At 33.3% G+C, this 19,842-nt stretch overlaps 1 protein-coding gene across 1 annotated transcript; it reads left to right on the forward strand.

Annotated features, from left to right (window-relative positions):
• The first annotated feature begins 451 nt into the window (after positions 1-451).
• On the forward strand, positions 452-16,958 carry LOC144962176 (galactosylgalactosylxylosylprotein 3-beta-glucuronosyltransferase 2-like). Its single transcript, XM_078895118.1, has 5 exons — positions 452-705; positions 4,446-4,990; positions 7,883-7,969; positions 9,136-9,342; positions 9,803-16,958. Exons 1-5 carry the CDS (start codon positions 603-605, stop codon positions 9,902-9,904), a joined length of 1,044 nt encoding a protein of 347 aa, XP_078751244.1. The 5' UTR covers positions 452-602; the 3' UTR covers positions 9,905-16,958.
• The last annotated feature ends 2,884 nt before the right edge of the window (positions 16,959-19,842 follow it).

A 19,842-nucleotide genomic window follows, 5' to 3' on the forward strand; every position in this document is an offset into this window, starting at 1 on the left:
ATGTTTTAACTAAATTGTTAAGATAAAGTGGACATTGTTCTTGGAGTTTGTGTGTGTGTGTGTGTGTGTGTGTGTGTGTGTGTGTGTGTGTGTTTGACAGGCAGAAGCAGCGACATATATTATTATGAAGTCCTAGGGCAGAAGTAGAGAATTATTTGATGATGATGATGATGATGATGATGATGATGATGATGATGATGATGATGATGATGATGATGGTGGTGGTGATGATCGTAGTTGTGATGATGGTGGTGATACACATGTTGGTGATGATGAAGATGATTGCGACGTCAATAAAAAATGTAGCAGCAAAAGAGAGAATTAATAAATTTGTATTGAATATAATATGAAACAAGGGAGAAGAAAAGTAAACGTGATACTGCTAAGACTATAACTGTAAGAACAATCATGAAACAGGGAAAAAACGAAAGTAGTGTAGAAACAGCTCGTTGGCAATATTGTTGGCTTATTATGATCAGAAGAGTAGAAGTAGAACATTGTTTTTCTTATTCTTTCTGTAAATGAAGAGGAGTGACTTTTGATATTCAAATTTCAAGTTCACAAATGTTAAAGTGATTGATCAGACTCACGATTCTTTAATAATGGCGATAGTTAGATTCAGACGACGGTGCTCTCCATCTAAATTCGCAGTCCTGTGTTTGGTAATTTTCACTCTGGTCTTATTGGTTTTAATCATTGATACATGTAAGTTTCATATCCGTTGTTTACAAAAGAAATGCTTATTTATATAGTTTAAAAGAACCATACAACCATTATTATGATTTTCGTTGTTGTTTTATTTTCTACTGACAGAAGACACAGTAGTAAAGGGTATTGAGTAGAGAAATTCTAAATGTACCTCACACACTTGAAATTGAAACCAATGTCATATGAAAGAGCTGGCAACACAGATTACAAAACATTTTGAATTTTGTTTCTATCTTGATTAGAAATGTAGTTCAAAGTCTGAAATTTCAGACCGATTTTTACCCCAAAATTACCATTTCAAAGTTGTTACCGAAATCGCGTGATGTTAATAAAAAAAATGGTTAAAACAGTCAATATGGAGTTCTTATCATATATTGTATACCAAAATGTTCGTCTTATCGAGGACAATGCATTTACATTAATAAAGAGGAAGATGAGCATTTCAAATTAACACATTATTACATAATATGACGCACATGTTACATAAACAAAAACTCGGCTAGACGTGTAAGAGTAAGAAACAATTTGCTATATCACTTTTGGATTTATCCCCAATATCTCACTGAAACAATTGCAAATAATTCCCCTCTTTGACTTAATACATAGAGAATTAAAAAGGGTTTGAGTATTTAAATGAAAAGATATAAACATGTTGTGTAATGACATAATGAGTTTATTTTTACCTATGGCAATTTAATTGCATATAAATAAAATGGTAGATTGAAAAAGTTCAAATAAATTGAAACGGATTCCCTATTATAATTAGAAGGAAAGTTCTGGCTTTTAATACTTTAAAAAATTCTGCTGAACCACTTTGGGTTTATTGCTATTACATCATTTGAACACAATTAATATAATTTTATCCCCCCCCCCCCCCCTCTTCTCTCTCAATGTATGGGGGTGTCAAAATGTATAACTAAAAGAACTTCTTACCATAATAATTATTAAGGCTAAGGCCTTTAGAATATGGATACAAATGATAAACATATGGGAAAGAAACTTGATGACTTGTTGGCAAAGTAAAATAAAATTCAATTAAAGCAATTGGTATTTTTAAAATATCGATATTATTAATATCGGATTTCACAAAGAGAAGAAATATACGAACTTTTAAAACAAAAACTATAAAATGCCCATAAATAAAGTTAGAAAGTATGTATTCAAAATAAAAACATAGTAAATAATAGTACTGAAAATATTATGGACTAAAATTAAAATAATACATAACTAAATTTAAAATATCGATATAAATATCGATATCGTCCGGCAGTCATGATGAGAAGATAATGTAAACATGGCATTTCGGCGCAGAGTTAAAAGGTGTCTGCGCATCGATATAGAGCCCTGAAATTTGGCATGAATAAAGTTTAGATGTTATTCTAAAAACAAGCGTTTAAATTTTAAAAACACATGCGGTAAATAACAAAATAAATGCATTTGAAAATTGCCAAATTTTAACTTCATATAATTTCTGGAATTTTTAATGGATTTTCCCTTAATTGGCACCATTTAAAAGGAAATTGATAGACGAAAATAATGATATCAAAATATTTGCGATATTCCTCTTTATAACGAAGTTATGCATCTTTAATTGAACCCCCCAAAACGCGAACGGCAATTTCCAGTCACAACTTTCCTATGGGCGGGTTGGGTCAAAATTTGACTGCCACTGCTGCTGCTCACTAATCTGCCTATATTGAGTTCTTGAAATTAACAAAGAGTCAGGTTCGTGTCACAATAAATGTTTACATTTTTATCTAGAGTCGAATCACAAGTTGAGATCTTGCGAGATCAGTAACCTTCCCTTTTTAAATCTGAAACCAGTGTGTAGTTCTAACTTTTGGAATTGATTTTAATTTTACTAAAATATTTTTGTTGATGTGTTTTTTTTTTTTAAAACAGAGTGTCTACGTACAATGTAACTAGGTACCTAGACTCAGGATCTACAAACATGGTAACTTGGTTTGCCACCCCAATACAAGCAATCAGACCTCTCTTTCGTTTGTGTGTGTGTGTGTGTGTGTGTGTGTGTATGTGAGTATGTGTGCGTGCGATTTATTTTTAATAATCAATACAATTTATCTCATTAAAGTTAAAAGGTGAGATTCAATCTTACTTTAACCTAACACCAGATCTAAATGTTATCAAAAGACAAGCAACGTGATTATAGCTTAACTGAAACCCAAGTCGAAATTCTCTCTGTGGGTGGAAATGCGAAGTGACTATTTCTCCGAACGCTCTGGGAAATAAACCTGAACTCTATTTCTCTGAACAGTTTCCGTTCTCGAGATTTTTGGTAACCCATTCGGCAAAATCTTACATCATTCTGCCATTTCTACGAGACCGGGAGGAAGCATGTTCTAGAGCTAGATACTACCCCTCAAAATAAACGAATATTTTTAAAACAAAGAGAAAAAAGAAATTAAAATGAAAGCTGAAACAAAAAAGAAAAGAAAAATAATTTTTGTGTTGAACGGCTGGCAATTTGAAATCTCTCCTCTGTGTTTTCTTAACAGCAACAAAAAAATAACAAACAAAGAAAGAGACCATAAATAAAGATGAAGAAAAAAACTGGGCCCCTCAACATAAAGACTATTTGGATTGGAGTCTGTATAACCATAACCTTATTTTACAGAGCATTCGGGAAAATAGAGCTCAGCATTATTTTGCCGAGCAATCGAGAATTTGAATTAGAGTTCAAGTTTATTTTCCCTAGCATTTGGAGAAATAGAGATCATTTGTAAGATTCGGCTTGTGTTGGAGCATAGTTCAACTCTTTGGAAATGGTATTTATATACATATTTCCACGCCACACTTCAGGTGTAATGAGTCTTAGTCTTATTTATGAGTATTTGACCATAGGTAGTGGAAGAGTTTGTCAGTTTGCTAGAGAGGTGCACATTTTAACTGCACTTCTATATGATCCCCAATGAGTTGAGATGGATAATGTTTGCAAAAACACTTTGAAATAAGTGGGAAAATAATATAAACATTAACAGTGAGAATTGAATCTAGATAAATCAATTGTGTGACTGGAGTCTTGATAACTTAGTTATTGCAACTCAATTGCATTGGCTAACAGTAGCTAATAGACTTAAATTCAAAGCTGCAATCCTTGTTTATCTCTACATTGAATGATCAGCCCCGGCCTACTTATCTGAGTACCTTCATGGTTATAGACAGCCAAGAATGTTGGGATTCTCGTCTGATTCCTCTCAAGCTACTTGTACCAAAGACAAATACAAAACTTTGTGAGAGAGTATTCTCTTGTTTTGGTCCACACACTTGGAATGCTCTCTCCTGAGAGCTGATGGAGTCAGGCAGTTTTTAAATCTAATTTAAAGACTATGTGAGAAAATGCCCTACTGATGTTTACTTTTTGGAAAGTACCATCCTTTGTTTTTTCAAGACCATACATATTTACAATAGTAATCCTGTCTGACTGAGTTTTTGGTATATACATCTGTTCCTAACATTTTGTATCATCCACATTTCAAGTGAATGAAATGACAGCATTATATTTTTAAAATGTGTTTGACGGGTTTTATTTTTATACTCTACTGTTACTAACAAAAAGAACAATATTATAAAATAAAATATACTTTTAAAAAAAACAAAAACATGAAAGACATCTCTTCCGTTTCATGTTTGAATCATAAATTAAATTGTTTCAAATTCATAATTTTATAACTTCTTTTTGTTTTTTTGTTTTCCCATCAAATCTTTCTCAAATGAAGTGCATGAATGCAACGATGAAGAATTGATAGCCACAAAGACACTCCTGCAAAAATATTCAATTCAAGTGCAAGAGTTGAAAAATAGAAATTCACACTTAAAAACTGTGATTGAAAATACTGAGGCGAAACTGAGGAATGAACGCATCAATTCTACCAACTCATTTACTCCTGGTCTACCAGTTATATACATCATTACTCCAACATATGCTAGACTTGAACAAAAAGCTGAGTTGACAAGAATGAGTCATACATTAAAGCTTGTCAAGAATATACATTGGATTGTTATTGAAGATTCTGAATTGAAAACAGAATTGGTAACAAAGTTTTTGAAAAATTGTGGTCTACAGTATACACATCTTAATGTTCTCACTCCTTCGACATTTAAACTTGCCTCATCTGATCCCAACTGGTTAAAACCCCGAGGAGTTTTGCAGAGGAATGCAGGACTGGAGTGGTTAAGGACCAACTCATACCTAACTAGTCATGGAGGAGTGCTTTATTTTGGTGATGATGATAACACATACAGTTTGCAAATTTTTGATGAGGTGAGTCAACTTTTGTTCATTCTTTTCTTTGGTGTGAACTATAAATGCATTCTGTGCAACAGAGATCCTATTGGACCACTTCATGCAGAGTTAGATTTTTATAAAAGTAGCAATGACTATCCCGCACAAATCTTTGGGCCTCTTTTTCGCTCACGCAGTGCCCAAATTCGCGACAAAATATGGGGCGAAGCCGTTCTGTACATGCTATTTTAAAAAATTAATTACGCCGCTGTTTATCGATGAATATGACTGAAAGTTGGCACACAGTTAGAAAAGAGGTCATTTTAGATTATGTCAAGCGACAAAACTCATACGATTACCAGAAGACCATTAAAAATAGATTTTTACTCTTTGGAGTACAATATTTCTAAAACTACAAAGAGGAGAGATTTTGTCACTCATAAGGTTATATATGCACATTTCTTCTATTTATATTTCAAATTTCATTGGATTATGATAAGTATTTTTCCCGTATTCTCACAAAACATCAACCCAATTTGCATTTCAATGAGTGAAAATATGGAGACGGCCATTTTGTTTACCCTATCGCGACACGAAAATGACGTGAGCGAGGCAAGGCTGCCAGATGGCCAGACTTTAACCTGACCAAATTCGACTTCAAAAGTGGCTACATAGAAAATCATATGGCTTTCACTATTAAGACTGGCCCACTTAAATGAACTAAATTTTACAAACAGAAAATTGAAAAGACTAGGATAAATATCACTGAGACATAAATAGATGAATAAAATTTAATAAAAGAAACAAAATTATATATTTGGCCACACATGTGGCCATATGGCAACCTTGTTTGCAATGACTGATGACACAAATCCTCGCGCGCTTTTTGAAAATTAAGGTATTGTTTCATTGTTATGTCATAGGGATAGTAGATTAACACATTCTCTCTCTCTCTCTCTCTCTCTCTCTCTCTCTCTCTCTCTCTCTCTCTCTCTCTCTCTCTCTCTCTCTCTCTCTCTCTCTCTCTCTCAAATAAATACTAGAAATAACATAAGCCATAGTCTTGATAATAATTTAGCAGGCATTTTTCGTGTCATTTGTATGGGTTGTAGACACAAAATTGCACTTCGGAAAAGTTCCAAATGATCAATATTATGTATATTTTAAAACAAAATTATAGTTGACCCTAGCCATACAGCTCTAAAACTATACAAGTTAGATCTCTTCTGATGTCTTCATCATATTTTCTGATAATTTTGCCATAAAATTGCCAAGTTTTAATATCTAATTCCACGTATTAAACGAGATACAGCCACAAACCAGAATAAAACGCAGAAAAGCGTCCCATATTTTCCGTATTCTTTTTCTCTTTGTGAGTCATCCAAATAAATGACACATTTGAAACTGCATAACTTTGTTATATATTAATGGATTTTCAAAATTCAAAAAGATTTTTACTCAGCGGAGATAGGGCTTTGATCTAAGAGTAGTTTTTCCTACAAAAATAGAAAACAAAAATTTTCATAGTCATTGCTAATAAAAGTAATAATAGTTTGTAAACTTTTGTATAAAGAAAACGAACAATGTAACTTCTTAAATCAAGGAGAATCAGCTATCAATTTCAATTTTTGAAATATTAATTCACAGGTCTCTAAAGTATAAACTTACTAATAAAATATTTAATACAAATTTTAACAAGAAAAAAAAACAACAACCCACAAATCAATGAGTTGTTATTACTTTAATTTACATGACACTTATATATAACACAAATATCGAGTATTTGAGATCACGTTTCTAACATTCTCTTTCCAAGTTCAGGCCATGGTTACCATTAAGACCAGAAATAAATCAGAGAAAATCAAAGTTTTAGGTAATACAGTGGAATCCTGGTGAAGCCAACATCATCAGACTTGAGAGATTGGTTGACTTTAAGCAAGATTGACTTTATCCGTTATCAATGGAACACAATTAGATAAAGAACAGAAAATTTGGGACCAACAAGAGATGTTGACTTTAAGCAGAAATTGGCTTTAAAGGTTTTGACTTTGTGCGGCTTCCATCATAATGTTGCTCCTTATTTTTCTGATATAATTTATGTTACATTGATCCCCTCTTATTTCTAAATTGATGTTGAGGATGAATTGAGAAGCCACTCAATATCTTTTTTTCCACTTTTCGTCTTTGTTAAAAAGGAAGAAAAAGTTTTTTAATGATTATTTCTCTTTAACAAGGGCAAAGAGGAAAATATTCTTATACGGCTGTAATTTTTTTTCCCATGGGCATCGGTGGATTTTTCATGAGAGGCTCAGAACATGGTCTAGTTTCATTGGAATAAAAGCTTCTGGGTGAAAAACACCAAATCTACTGAGTTGTTATGAAAAATTGGCATGAATAGCGATAAATAAATTTAAAAATAGCAAATTCAGTACACATCCAAATTGTTGTCAAGTGTAATTTACGTGACATGGAATGGCTTTGTCAGGAGTTGGAAAATATAATTAATGTTCATATGAGTGGAACATACTTCCTAAATTCTTTTGAGAAATCAGTGTTTATAAGTGTTCATTTGTAACACTGGTTCTAGAGTTTATAAAAATCAGATTGCATGGAGTGTTAGTTTTGAATTCAGTTTTAAATTTCTGATAGTTTCAATTTGTTTGAAATACAAGTCAGGTTTACAAAAAGACATTATTTGAAGACAAAGATAGTTTCCATATGACATGCAAGATGCTGAAGGATAATTAATCAGCACTTTAAGATGCAATGACTTATTGACAGCTCTAGAATGTGTTGGATATAAGTTGGGTGTTTTGTTGTTTTTTTTTTTGTTTTGTTGTTTTTTTTTTTTTGGGGGGGGGGTTCAATGTTTTAATGCTTTTTTTCCCCCAAATGCCTTACCCCCTCTTTCTGTTCTCTTTTATGATCCAGATGAGGTTCACCAAAAAGGTATCTGTTTGGCCAGTTGGACTGGTTGGCTATCTACGATATGAAAAGCCAATTGTGAAAAAACATAAGGTCAGAACTTAATTAATCACCACACTTTTTCTATCAAATATTCACAAGCTTAATCCAGTCCAATAAACTAAGGAAACTATATTTAAAACATAATAGTGAAGATAACATTGATACACTTCTTGTAAAAGTGAGCAATTGAGCATGATTACAAACATACACATTTTCTTCTCGTCCAACAAAACTCACTCATACAGGATATAAACTTTCTGAACTTAATGTAATACCAATTACTCGTGATAAATTGTTTTATCAATCAAGAGAAAGAATAATTTTGGTTATCAACTCAATGATGAAATAGACAATTGAGGTCGAACAGTAATTCTTCAGAAATTTTTTTTTTAAAAAGGCGAGTTCAGTAGTCTTATTGAAACATGGGATCTGGGCTAAAAACGGATGAGTCGAGGTTATGTGTTGAGGGATGATGAGGATAGCGTCAGTAAGGGAAAGGCTAGATGAAGAAGAAGGGAGTGAAGGAGGAGAAGAAGACAAAGAGGAGGAGGAGGAAGGTGATGAGAGCAAAATCAATGTTATTAACAATGACTAAAGTTAAAGAAGCAATCAAAACTGTAAGACTTTACCTTCTATTCAATGGATTTGAACTACTGTCAGCACCAGCCTCATAGAAATAGATATAATAATTTATTATATTAAGACATGATGTACCGAGTTAATCAAGCTTCAATTACAAACTTTTAATCCTCGATTACTCATCTATTATCACATAATATGAAAGGATTAGTCTGTATTTAGAGATATAAACTAAGGATAGAGAAAAAAATTAAAATAACGTTTTAATGGTCAATTGAAGTTGTTGGTCTGAAATCAGGAGCATCTTTTATCCCTTGATAAATAAGGTATGCTTAACTCAAGTCAGTGTATGACAGAATAAAAATCAGAATCCCTTTTTATGGATGGCCCAGCTATTGAGACTGCTTGATTTCATAGAACAGTGTTTATAAATGGACACACTGTGTCAGTAATTTAACTTAACTGGAAATAAAGATCATATATCCATTTGTTTCCCTTTCAGGTTGTTGGCTGGTTCACTTATTGGAAACCTGGAAATAAAGATCATATATCCATTTGTTTCCCTTTCAGGTTGTTGGCTGGTTCACTTATTGGAAACCTGGAAATAAAGATCATATATCCATTTGTTTCCCTTTCAGGTTGTTGGCTGGTTCACTTATTGGAAACCGTCTAGGCCGTTTGCCATGGATATGGCTGGTTTTGCTGTCAATATTCAACTGGTTTTAGATCACCCTAAAGCTGCCTTTTCTAATTCTGTTCAAAGGGGTTATCAGGAATCAACTTTTATTTCTGGGTTGGATGTTACTTTAGATGACCTTGAACCGAAGGCTAATTTTTGTACAGAGGTAAGGACAGTTTTGTTTTGTTTTTGTTTTTGTTATTGTTTATTTTTAATTATTATGCTGTCATATTTTATACTACTTTCCTTGTTTTTGTTTCATTCATCTTTTTCTTCCTTTTCCATTACAAAAAAAATTATTTTCGTTATACTCTTCACTTAATTATGAAATGGTTTCTTAATAGAAATATGTACAATATTTATAGTGGTTACTGTTCAAATAACTATGAATTATTTGTGGCAATAAATTATCCTATTATATATTGAACATTTTCCAGGGCATTGCGTGCACCCAGGAGTTCATATGTTGCTGGGTCTAATTTAGATCTGACAAAAAAAGTTTTGTATAATTAGTTTGAAAAACATGAAAAATTGTCACCAAAAAATGAGATTCCAAAAATAACTGTCATATTTTGCCGCTGTAGTTTACTTATTGGTGTTTTTTCTTTTTTCTTTTGGATTTCCAGATTCTCGTTTGGCACACAAGAACTGAAAAAAGTAGCACCAAAAATGAAGACAAAATGATAAAAAGATTCGGACATGGTTCAGATTTAACCATTGAAGTATAACAACCTCTGAAATTCTTACCTGCATTATCGCTTAGGCCAATGATTCCAAAATATTTATTCTATTGAAATACTCATTTTAAATGATTCGTTTTAACACAATATACCCATGTTATTTTTGTTTAAGTTTTAGATAATTATGTATGGAATAAGTAAAGGTGAGGGTAATTGAATTGTATCTTATTGATAGCTGTATAATGTGAGCTTTGATGTGTTGTGTAACGGAAATGGAGGTTTGTTGTAATACAAAACTTGAATATGAACTTAGTGGTGTAGGAGACTGTTTGGAAAGATGGTATGGGTCACTTTTTTTCAGTTTGATAAATGTGGCTTGTGTGAATCTAGTGTTTACCGTGTGAAGTTACTTCTGAATCACATGCTCTCAAAGAGCTGGTACTTGGTACATATCTTATCCTACATATTTAAGGCTCAATAGGGGACCATCTTTACTTTAATGCCTTATCTCACTTAGCATTACTAAGATTTACTAATCATAAAATAAATATAATGAAAATAATTATCCATATGAAAATGTATAGTCAAAACTACCTGTAGACCACAAAAGGTTTTGGAAACGGAAGATAACCACATCAAAATTGTAAAACGAACATCATAGAATAAAAGAAAATTATCATAAATATAATTCAGAGAACTTAACTCTGTCAACCATAATTTTTAATTGGTTCAAGGAACAGGCTTTTTAATATAAAATAAAGAAACTGTTCCATGCTTTTGCTATGCGAAAATGAACAAGTTCTTTCCAATTTTGGTCTGATATCTTGGAATATACCTTCTTTCTCAAAGAATATCCAATTTGTAATTCACAATATATTTTTACTTAATTTATAAGGGAATTTAATTAACACTAGGTACATTTAAAACCCTATTATTACTGATATGTTGTGATATCTAAAAATATCACATCTGGTACAATTAATTTTGGAAAAAGTAAATAGAGTTGATGGATATACGTCATTTTTGTTGTGAACTAACTATCTTGTGACGCCGTAACTGTAACTAACTCTTCAGCTTTTTAGACCAGTTAGCTGAAGGAATACAAAATGATGGTCAAATAAAATTAAAATGTTCTCTTTATATGCTTTATTATGGCATTTATGATCAAAACAATATAATTGATGATATTTTGATACAGTGGAACCTCCCGATTACGACACCTCTGAATAGCGACAATCTCCTGACAACGACATTGACCCGTGGTCCCGATTTTTTTCTATTTAAGATCAGTAAAAAAAACCCTCCAAATAACGACGCACTTTTTAATAAAACCTCTGAATAACGACATCATTTTGGCGATTTTCGGCAGTTTTCGTAGATATCTGATACTAAAAATGCCGAGTATGAGTACTCAAAGTTTATAAAAACGATTCCTGCTTGAATCAATGAGAACGCAGCTTTTGAAACCAATGAGAACGCAGCTTTTTTTTGATGAATCTTGGCTGATATGCATTAATAAAAACCAAGGTATAAATGTAAGTGTAAGCAAGTAAACACAAAATCTTGGAAAATGTGATATTATGTGGTGATAGAAGTAGTAGTAGTAGTAGTAGTAGAAGTAGTAGTAGTAATAATAATTATAATAATAATAATAATAATAATAATAGTAGTATAGTAGTAGTAGTAGTAGCAGTAGTAGTAGTAGTGTTTTTGTGGGAGGAGGAGGAGGAGGAATTTTATCTAACTCGCAGGGTCCGAATTACACTTGTTTTTGTTTGTTTTAAAGGGTTTTACAGCGCTTGTGACACATCTATGTCATATCAGCGCCAGTAAAAAGGAAGAAAATTGGATAGTAAAAAACATTCTAGATTTACAATTGAAATGACATAAGAAAAAGTAAGACAAAGGGGAATGGTTTAAATAGGGAACAGATGTAGATTCCAGGAGCACACTATGAGTGTACTCAGTTCAGATCACCTAAAAGTCTCACCCAGACACACGCACAAGAACCCTCTAAGAGGAATACACTACAATGTTTTGTTTGTTTTGTCAATGTTAATAAAAACTGGTCTCGCGGACCTTACCACACCCACTTTGTCCGCCATCTTGGAAACCTCTAAATAACGACACCTCTGGATAACGACATAAAAACTCGGTCCCGTGGCATGTCGTTATCGGGAGGTTCCACTGTATTGCATTCATATAATGTTTCTAGTTGATGCTTTTGGACTTTAAAATTATTTAAGACTGTCTTTTATTACTTCTAATTGGGATGAGTAAGTCTTTTATTACCCTTTTTATTTTGGTATCTGGCTTATCCAAACTTTAAAAGAGAATTGGTCAGCAGCCTTTGTTGACACACTGTCATACAAACACCGTGGAAACCGGCAGCTCTCCTGATTTCATCGGGATATGTTTAATATGTTCTTATTTCCTATTTTCCTATTTCAGTAATCGCCGGATTCTAGCACACCTAATCCCAGCGCATTTTGCAATATGGCGCGCTTAACCCTTTCACCCTTAGAGTCGCTGACTGTTGCTGCTATTGATGGTCCACTACAGTCGCCGAATGTATCTGCAGTACATATAGTAGTTAGAGTGCATTGAGAAAACAAGCTTTAGCTTCGTTTTTGAATCATGAAATTCGGTGGAATAGTTGATTTTCAACAGATTTTTACATTTTCCATATTTTCTTTCATCAGTTTCACTAAGTGTAATTATATGGAGCCACATTTTACAGCTTATATATGTGATAAGTTGATGTTCAAATTATATTAATATTTTTTTAAGTAAACATTAGCCTTTTGGATTTTAAATTGCCAAATTTCAGAGTTATGAAGTGGTTAGAACATTTTATTAAAAAATTTATTGTTAAATGAGTGAATTTGCAAAGTTATCTCCCTTTTTAGGATGATGGATGGGGGATCGGTCAACTTCTTAAGTGTGAAAGGGTTAAGCTGGTTGACCAAATCTTAACTAAATAATAAGTCGTTACCTCCTATGAGCATCAGATTTTGGCACTCTCGGATTCTAGTTTCCTTTTTTACTTATCCTAAGGGAGTGATAGAATTCAGAGTACTGTACCAGCTACGTGCCAGATTTTAAATTTAAATGTATTTTATTATTATCATCATTAACAACAATAACAACAACAGCATCAACATCATTTTCATCATCATCAGCACCAAACTTTGTATAGCGACATCATATAACAATAAATAGCAAGTTCAAATTGACAGTCAAGACAACGCTTATAACGCTTACTTTCTGACCAATGAGGTCGAGTACTTGGAGCACTCTTTTTTTTTCAGCATTGTGTACTTGACTAAATTCAATTTTTGTCTGACTTGATTGACTGCTCTAATTTTTCAATTATTATTATTTATTTTTTCTTATTTATATTTATTTATTTAATTGATTAAACGGTGGTGTTTCTTCTAAATTATCTCTTTTGTTTTAGATAATTCATATTGATATTCTGGGCATCAAATAAAATGCAACATTTCTCTTTAATATGTGTTTAAGAAAAAAAAACACTCAACTAATTTCAACCAAATTTATTCATCATATTGATTAAACATTATACAGTGGACTCCGGATAAGACGATGCCCAGGGGAACCGAGAAATAAATCGACTTATCCGAAAATCAACTTAACCGGAGTGTAACCAAATGAGCAAAAACGCATGTGAACAAAGCAAACCAATCTAGAATAAGTAAGGCCCTTCATATCGCGCGGTCTCTGTATTGGTCATCAGAGGCTCCTACCCCCAATAGCCCCATAGAGGAATCAGAATACATAAAAATCGGAATTTAAGATAAAAAAGCGGAATCAACTTACTGTTATTGACTATGACATGCTTTGCAACAGAAAATGTAATAGGCAATCCAAAAGTACTCAAATGATTAAAAATATAAAATGTGTAAAAATGTACAGATTGTGTAAAGAGTAAGAATGGGGTCAAATAATAATAGAGAACACACAGGTCCTGGCCGTCTGAGAGCAAAGCATTGAATGGATGGATTTAACCTTGTCAGGACCCTCCCCCCCCCCCCCCCCCCACACACACCTAATCAAACTCGCGTGCCGGTACTCACACACACACACACACACACACACACACACACACACACACATACACATGGTTAAAATTAAATAGGGAAAGAAGCTGACCGTACTCAATAATATTATTACCGATTGAAGCCAACATAAAATATTACCATGGTCATTGACCTCACGAATTGGAGTCACAATAATAATAATAATACTTCGGTCAACCCCCCTCCCAAACATGTAATATTATCCGATATCAGCAGCACACACTTTGAAGGGACTAATCAGACACACAAAATGTGTGTTGATTGACCATAGGAGATGCTGACGAAATAAACCATAGCTCACTTTTTTCACTAGAGATTTTTTTTTTTTAACTTTCCTCGATGGGAAAGGTGAAAAGCGGAACTTTTGCCTTGAATGTTGAATGTGTGCCAATTAAGTGAAATTTTTCCGCGAAAATCGGAAGGGTAGGAACCTCTATGTCAAGGTCATGCTTCTTGTAAATCGTGGAGACAGAAATAGCTGGTATGCCATTTCCTATGCGATGATTTTCTGTCGCATGCCAAACTGTCCAAATGCATCGAACCTTCCTTTTCCGCGATAGGTTTTCCATTGTAGTTGTAGACTTGACTTGAATTCTTCTTGATAAAATTGATACTAATTAAGAGGGCCATTACATGGAATGGCCTGGGATTAGAACAAAAAAAAAAAATCTTGAACTTTAAGTTGCGACAATGTAAAATTTGAGATGGAGAAATTAAAGTTATTCAATACTGCTTATGTACATTGAACAAGGACGTCAGGCAAAGCACCTACATCACATCGATGTGCGCCAATCGTTCGCGGATATTCTTAACCACTGAAAATTCTTACTGGTAGCTTTTTTTAACCAATGGAAATACTTGTTTATTTGTGATTTTATTGTAGTCATGAGTGATAAGAACATCGACTTAAGCGACATCGACTTATGTGGAGTTTTTTTTTTTTTACTAATGCTATATATAGGAAGAATGGGGAGGGACCAAGAAAAAAATCGACTTGGGTAAAAATCGACTTAGGCAACGTCGACGTATCCAGAGTGCACTGTACTTGTATAAAATTTAAACAAAACTACAAGAAAAAAGGGCAGGGGGAGAGGTATATACCTAAGTATGAATGGTCAAAATCATTGAACAAAAACAAAAACAAAATAAAAGTTCTTCATATCAACTAAATGCTTTTCATATCAGTAAAACAATCAGCGGTCCTGCCCTTTACTGATATAAAGAGCAAGCCTAACATACAGGATTTGTTGATAGAATCAGCTCTGTAAAACTAGATCAAGACTTTTCTTATGCACTGCATTGATTTGACTTGACTGTCGAGGCGGGTTGATTTTTTTGGGATGTTTTTTTCTTTCTGGTTAGTCTGGTTTTGTTTAACGCACACCTTTTCACTGTGTCTATTCCATAATTTGTCACTTTCATATTTTCAAATTACACTTGTCAACTCGTATTCAATCTTAGTTTTTGTATTTTTCTTTCTGCTTTGGCATTGTATCATACACACCATTTCAAATTTTTATCTGAAATAAGTGCCTTCTCCTTCATTTGCTGCTTTGATAACGACAAACCTTACAACTTAGGTGGTTTAAACAACTGAATTGCAAGTGGGACAACAGCAGTTCAGCTACTAGCAAATAATCTCTCTCTTTCTCATTCTCTGGAAAATTACATTGAATTTGTTTTCCTTGAGAGCATATATCTAGTTACAGTCATGCTTTGCACAAAAGCTTCTTTTCGAATAAAATTCCACATAACTTCAGACAGATAGTAGTTTATTTATATATATTTTATTTATATATTTCAGTATTTAATTTGGCTAAAAAGACGTGATATTTCATTTTGAAGCTCAAATATTATAAATATTCAAGTTAAATGTTGCATTTTAGCTAATGCCTATGATAGTCATATTGTAGGCATCTTATTTTACTGTTGTTTTTCACAAATATCCGAGTAAGGTTTGGATACTTTGCCTCACTGTGGTTATAGAGGTACATTTTTTTTTTCTTTTATCATTTCAGTTCATTTTTTTTTTTTGTTGTTGTTGATATTATCACACTTATTTTTCAAGGTGCTGATATGAACCAAGCGATGTAAGATCGGTTAATTTCTAAAAGAAAAATAATCAAACTATTATTCTTTGCAAAATATTAAACAAAACGAATATTTATATAAATATGATTTGTTGGTGGACTGAATGTATGTGCAAGTGCAAGTGTGCTGTGGATTAATTGAATGTGTGATTTATTTTTTTCTTTACTGAACTTGATGATTTTTACAGTTGTTACACTTGATGGGTTGGGTTTTGTTTTGTTTTTGTTGGGTTTTTTTTTTTGTTTTTTTTTTGGGGGGGGGGGGGTTAATTGAGCAATGAAATGGGATATTAAGAACAATCCGGATAAAGTCACCAAAGCAATTGTCTTGGTACAATTGTTGAGTATGTTGAATGTTGTGACAAAATAGTATGGCAATTAATTGGAATTTCATGTTTTTTCGCTATTTCAGTTAAGTTGTTTGAGCATAAAACCTTACTTCGTTTTGTGAATTTCTAATGTAAGAACAGTGAATTGTGGAGTAACAGACCAGATTTCCTCTCTACATCTGGCATCAGCACTGCTCTGAGTTGTGAACCCTTTACAGGGATTTGTGATCTTGTGATATGATACTGTTTTTTGATCTGTTGGTCCCTGGTTCAAGTCTTGCTGTTTGGAGAACTCACATTCTTTCGTTGTGCTCATATGAAAAACGAGTACTTCATTGATAGCAGGATTTTTTTATATTAAAAAAAAAAAAAAATATTGGCTCATGTCATTTCCTAGATGCCAAGTGCCTCACTTGGCTTGGGACTCCTTGTAAAGGCTTTTATATATACATAGGTAAACATTGCACTTATGAAAGTGCATTTAAAAAAAAGAAGATAGATAACCAAGCAGATAGGTAAATGGATGAATGGGTGGATAGCTGGAGAGAAAGAAAGAGGGAGGGAGGGAGGTGAGAGATTATGTTACTGTTACAAAGCATCCTCATATTATGATTCTTTTGTTTAATGCACAAAATTAAAAACTTTGTTTTTACCGCTATTATTACTAGCAATGGTAACGTCAATTGGAAATTTTCATAGATAAATAAAGTGAAGGCGTTATTATGATTTTACTTCACAATTTCCAAATAACGATAAATATTGAATTGTAAGCTTCAATTTATTAGACAAAGACAGATAGTGTGAAAATAATAAATTGAAGCTTACAATTCAATTTTTCGTTATTTTTTTCTTCGAGCTTCAAACAGCAACTTTGTCATTATTTATATATCCAGTAACAACATTGTTACTGCTCCACAATTTGAAATTAAGTTTCACAGTTCAATAGTTAAGGTGTATTATAATTGTTTCCAGGTAAAATGGTAAGGCTTTGCTTTATCCTTGTACCGTGTTGTTACTTATAAACAATATTAATACAGTTTTAATTATTGATGCTTGCTATTCTTATATTAGTTGCCATTACTAATTCTAATTAAAATCTGAATGAATGACTCGTGTAGGTAATAGTAATTGGGAATTGTCTTGTGCAACAGATGAAATTCACTTTTCTGGGTGGGGATCCTGACCTCCCATAGTAGACAGGGAGGTACATGCTGTGTCTTCTATTCCCCCCAAACCCGTTTTCCAATTGTTTCCTGTCATTGTCTTGGAATGAGATTTCTTAGTTTTGTCCTGATCCTTGCCGGAGTTCCTTGGCTGCGAGGGAAACAGTCGAATGTATAGTTATAGTTTTGGGAGATGATATTTTTTTCCTTGTAAATCATCTCTCTGTTATGCATTGTATTATGTTTAGTTTACATATTATATAATATGATTGGTAGACATGTGAGTGTATTCCTCTTAGTTGGGACCTGTGCTTGTGTCTGGATGAGACTTTTAGGTGATCTCAAACTAAGTAATTTGACAGTGTGCTCTTTGAATCTACATCTGTTCCCTATTTGAACCAATTCCCTTTTGTCTAACCTTTTCTTTTGTGCTTTAATTGTAATTCTAGAACTTTTAAATATCCCATTTTATTCCTTTTTACTGGCGCTGATATGACCTTAATTGTGTTGCAAGCGCCGTAAAACACTTAAAAACAAAAACGAACAAATTCACTTTTAATTTACCATTCCCATGAACTATGATGTAATCTTTATTAAATGTGAAAGTTTTGCACACAAAAAAAAAAACATTTAGAAGAGAGACATTAGTTAAACTATTTTATTTATTATTATTATTTTTTTAATACGAACAATTTGGATGTGGTATGTACTATCTTCCATAGCTTTTGAAATGAGCTGAAATAGAAAACACTTAAGATGAAATGGTGGAAATAGTAAATGCATACCTTTGTCCATTTTTTTTCTCCTTTTCTGTTGTATGAATTTTTGGTGACACTCAGTCTAGACAAACTGGCACCAGATGTCAAAATTGAGACAAGACAATTGATGGTCGAAAAGAAGGGGGTGGGGAGGGGTAAATGAGTCTAGATTTTTATGGTTTTATTATTTAAAATGATAAGACAACGTTATTATCAAATCATGATTGCCTGGGTGGGGTTCCTGAGCTCTCATAGTGGGCAGGGGGGGGGGGGGGTACATACTGTGTCTTCTATCCCCTCTTATCTGTTTTCCAACATGCTTTCTGTCTTTGTCTTGGAATGAGATTACTTGGTTTTGTCATGGCCTTGGTCGGAGTCCAGCTGGGAGGGAAACAGTCAAATGCATTGTTAGTTTTGGGAGATGATATTTTTTTTCTTGTAAATCATCTCTCTGTTATGTATTATTATATTTGTTATTTTGAATTTATAATGTAAGCATTTGAGTGTATTCCTCTTTGTTGGATTTTGTGCTTGTGTCCGGATGAGACATAGGTGGTCTCAAACTAAGTACTTTGATAGTGTGCTCTTGGAATCTACATCTGATCCCTATTTGTTCCCAGTTCCCCTATGTCTTACTTTTTCTTGGATGATTTATTTGTAATTCAAGAACTTTTTACTGATATAACCTAAATGTGTTGCAATTGCAAGCGCCGTAAAACCCTTAAAAACAAACAAACAAATCATGATTGTCCTATTTTTTATTTAAAGTGAGTGGAATAGGGCATTTTTAAAAAACGCTTGTGGAAATCGAAATCACCTTTCAAGATTTCACCTATGAGGTTTAGTGGTATGACACTCAGCTTTTATCTTTAGATCCCTGGTTACAGGCCTGCCATGGGAGGCACAAAGTTGGGTGCTTGGAAAGTCTATTCACATCCTCTTACTCTTATACCATACTTAAATGTAAAATGGGTACCTGGTCAATATCAGTGTTGATTTTTTAAAAAAATAATGTAATATTGCCTTACAAGCCACATGTCCAAAGTTGCTGTTGACCTGGGACCTTGGGTGGGGTTCCTGACCTCCCATAGTGGGCAGGGAGGTATTTACTGTGTCTTCTGGCTGGATGCCCTTGCTGAGAGGGAAACAAGTCAAATGTATAGGTAGTTTTGGGAGATATTTTTTTCCTTGTAAGACATCTCTCTTATGCTCTGTATTTTGTTTTGTTTACATATTATATGATTTGTAAACATTTGAGTGTGTTCCTCTTAGTAGAGACCTATGCTGGTGTCTGGATGAGACTTTTAGGTGATGTCAAACTAAGTTACTTTGATAGTGTGCTCTTGGAATCTACATCTGTTTCCCATTTGAACCAATTTCCCTTTGTCTTACCTTTTCTTGGTTGGTTTAATTGTAATACTAGAACTTGTTACTATTACTATCCCATTTTCTTCCTTTACTTTTTACTGGTGCTGATATGACCTTAATGTGTTGCAAGTGCCACAAAACCCTTAGACACAAAATAAAACAGATCTGGGACCCTTTA

Source organism: Berghia stephanieae, chromosome 1, assembly GCF_034508935.2.
Source record: "Berghia stephanieae isolate SIO BIC M18660-M18661 chromosome 1, UCSD_Bste_1.3, whole genome shotgun sequence".
Classification (NCBI taxonomy): Eukaryota; Metazoa; Mollusca; class Gastropoda; order Nudibranchia; family Aeolidiidae; genus Berghia; species Berghia stephanieae.

Excerpts from the sequence above, each read along its gene's own strand:
- LOC144962176 (XM_078895118.1), top strand. The coding sequence starts at position 603 with ATGGCGATAGTTAGATTCAGACGACGGTGCTCTCCATCTAAATTCGCA. Across the intron at positions 706-4,445 it reads GGTTTTAATCATTGATACAT|TGCATGAATGCAACGATGAA; the intron begins GTAAGTTTCATA and ends TCTCAAATGAAG. Across the intron at positions 4,991-7,882 it reads GTTTGCAAATTTTTGATGAG|ATGAGGTTCACCAAAAAGGT; the intron begins GTGAGTCAACTT and ends TTTATGATCCAG.